Source organism: Heterodontus francisci, chromosome 21 (genome assembly GCF_036365525.1).
Source record: "Heterodontus francisci isolate sHetFra1 chromosome 21, sHetFra1.hap1, whole genome shotgun sequence".
NCBI classification, from domain to species: Eukaryota; Metazoa; Chordata; class Chondrichthyes; order Heterodontiformes; family Heterodontidae; genus Heterodontus; species Heterodontus francisci.
This window is the reverse complement of record NC_090391.1, coordinates 27,447,620-27,450,389: the sequence shown is the minus strand read 5'-3', so window position 1 is coordinate 27,450,389 and position 2,770 is coordinate 27,447,620. Positions and strand designations below refer to the sequence as shown.

The window sequence follows — 2,770 nt, the reverse complement described above, 5'->3', positions numbered from 1 at the left end:
CTTTCGTTCATACGGTCTGTCACACCGTCCCTTACTTTCATAGGTCCTCTCAACCTGTCACGTTCATTCATATGGTCTGGCATCCCGTCGAGTTCGTTCATAGGATTTGGCACCCCCTCTCCTTTCTTTAAATGCTCTGTAGCCCCCTCGCTTTCATTTCCATGGTCTGTCAACCCATCTCTTTCGTTCATACTGTCTGTCACCACGTCCCTTCCGTTCATACGCTTTCTAAGCCCCTCTCTTTCGCACATACCGTTTGGCACCCTGTTTCTTTCGTTCATGTGATCTGTCACCCTGTCTCGTTCATTCATACCTTCTCTCAGCCCCTCTCTTTCGTTCATGCAGTCTGTCACCACCTCTTTTTCGGTCATACACTCTGTCAGCCCTCTCTTTCGTTCATAAGGTCTGTCAACCCGTCTCTTTCTTTCATACAGTCTGGCACCCTATTTCTTTCCTTCATACGGTCTGTCACCCCACCTCTTCTGCTCATACGCTCTGTCAGCCCCTTTCTTTCATTCATACAGTCTGTCACCCCGTCTCTTTCCTTTATACGGTCTGTCAACACGTCTCTTTCGTCCATACACTCTGTTGGCCCCTCTCTTGCGTTCATAAGGTCAGTCACCCCGTCTTTTTCATTCATACGGTGTGTCAGGCCCCCTCTTACATTAATAGGGTCTGATAGCCGCTCTCCACTGTTCATACGGTCCGTTACCCACTCGCTTTCGTTCAAAAGGTCTGGCACACCGTTTCTTTCATTCATGCAGCCTGTCATCCCATCTCTTTCATTCATACGGTCCATCATCCCCTCTCTTCTGTTCATATGGTCTGTCACCACATCTGTTAAGTTCATACGGTCTGTTACCTCCTCTCTTTCATTCATACGTTCTGCCACCCCAGCTCCTTCCTTCATAAGCTCTGTCAGCATCTCTCTTTCATTCATACGGTCTGTCAACCCGTCCCATTCATTCATTGGTCCTGTCAACTCGTCTCGTTCGTTGTTACGTTCTAGCATGTCGTCACTTTCGTTCATAGGATTTGACTTTCCCTCTCCTTCGTTCATATGCACTGTAGCCCCCTCTCTTTCGTTCATATGGTCTGTCACTCCGTCTCGTTCGGGTGTATGTTCCATCAGCCCCGCTCTTTCGTTCATACAGTCTGCCACCACCTCTCTTTCGGCCACATACTCCATCAGCCCCTCTATTTCGTTCATACCGTCTGTCACCCCGTTCCTTCCGTTCATACGCTCTGTCAGCCCCTCTCTTTCGTTCATACAGACTGTCACCCCGTCTCTTTCATTCAAACAGTCTGCCACCCTGTCTCTTTCGTTTATACGGTCTGTCAACACGTCTCTTCCGTCCATTTGCTCTGTTGGCCCCTCTCTTGCGTTCATAAGGTCTGTCACCCCGTCTCTTTCATTCATATGGTGTGTCAGCCCACCTTTTTCATTAATAGGGTCTGATAGCCGCTCTCCATTGTTCATACGGTCCATTACCCTCTCGCTTTCGTTCAAACGGTTTGGCACCCCGTTTCTTTCATTCATACAGCCTTTTAGCCCATCTCTTACATTCATACGGTCCGTCACCCCATTTCTTTCGTTCATACGGTCGGTCATCGCCTCTCTTCTGTTCATATGGTCTGTCACCCCATCTGTTAAGTTCATATGGTCTGTTACCTCCTCTCCTTCGTTCTGCCACCCCAGCTCCTTCCTTCATACGCTCTGTCAGCCTCTCTCTTTCGTTCATACGGTCTGTCACTCCGTCCCTTTCATTCATTGGTCCTGTCAACCCATCTCATTCTTTCTTACGGTCTAGCAAGCCGTCGCTTTCGTTCATAGGGTTTGACTTTCCCTCTCCTTCGTTAATATGCACTGTAGCCCCCTCTCTTTCGAGCATACGGTCTGTCACCCAGTTTCTTTCGTTCATACGATCTGTCACTCCGTCTCGTTCGTGTATACAGTCTGTCAGCCCCGTTCTATCTTTCATACAGTCTGCCACCACCTCTCTTTCGGTCATACGCTCCATCAGCCCCTCTATTTCGTTCATACCGTCTATCACCCCGTCTCTTTTTTCATACCATCTGTCACCACATCTTTTCCGCTCATACGATCTGTTACCATCTCTCTTTCATTCATACGGACTGTCACCCTGTCCCTTCCGTTCATATGCTCTGTCACCCCGTCACTTCCATTCATACGCTGTGTCATCCCCCCTCTTTCATTAATAGGGTCTGACACACCCTCTCCAACCTTCATCCGGTCCGTTACCCCCTCGCATTCCTTCATACGGTCTGTCACCCCATTCCTTTTATTCATATGGTCCGACACCCCGTTTTATATGTACAGACGATATGTTACCTCCTCTGTTCTTCCCTATGAAATCTGGACAACATATGCATCTGATTGAATTTAGGCAGGAGAAATGTTGCTATCTTGTGCACATCATTTACTTCAACTTTCTTCAAACGCCACTCTCTGTGCCGTTGCCTGACAACTGCTTGCATTGGAGTATCTGATGAAACTGGCGTACAGAGCCGTTTAATTTTCTCAAAACACGGAATTACCAGGTTCAATGTATTTTACTGGTCTCCCTCGAGTTCCCTCTGAGCTTCATAAAATGCTTAGTTTTAGTTTAGAGATACTGCACTGAAACAGGCCCTTCGGCCCACCGAGTCTGTGCTGACCATCAACCACCCATTTATATTAATCCTACACTAATCCCATATCCCTACCACATCCCCACCTCTCCCTATGTTTCCCTACCACCTACCTATA

The 2,770-nt window shown here is 47.9% G+C and overlaps 1 protein-coding gene across 1 annotated transcript; it reads right to left on the bottom strand.

Annotated features, from left to right (window-relative positions):
• Positions 1-379: 379 nt before the first annotated feature.
• LOC137381067 (involucrin-like) lies at positions 380-1,660 on the bottom strand. The gene has a single exon (XM_068053458.1). The coding sequence runs from the start codon at positions 1,658-1,660 to the stop codon at positions 380-382; it is 1,281 nt and encodes a 426-aa protein (XP_067909559.1).
• Between the last annotated feature and the right edge of the window lie 1,110 nt (positions 1,661-2,770).

Bases quoted from the DNA above. Each gene is read 5' to 3' on its own strand.
- LOC137381067 (XM_068053458.1), bottom strand. From the start codon at position 1,660: ATGAACTTAACAGATGGGGTGACAGACCATATGAACAGAAGAGAGGCG.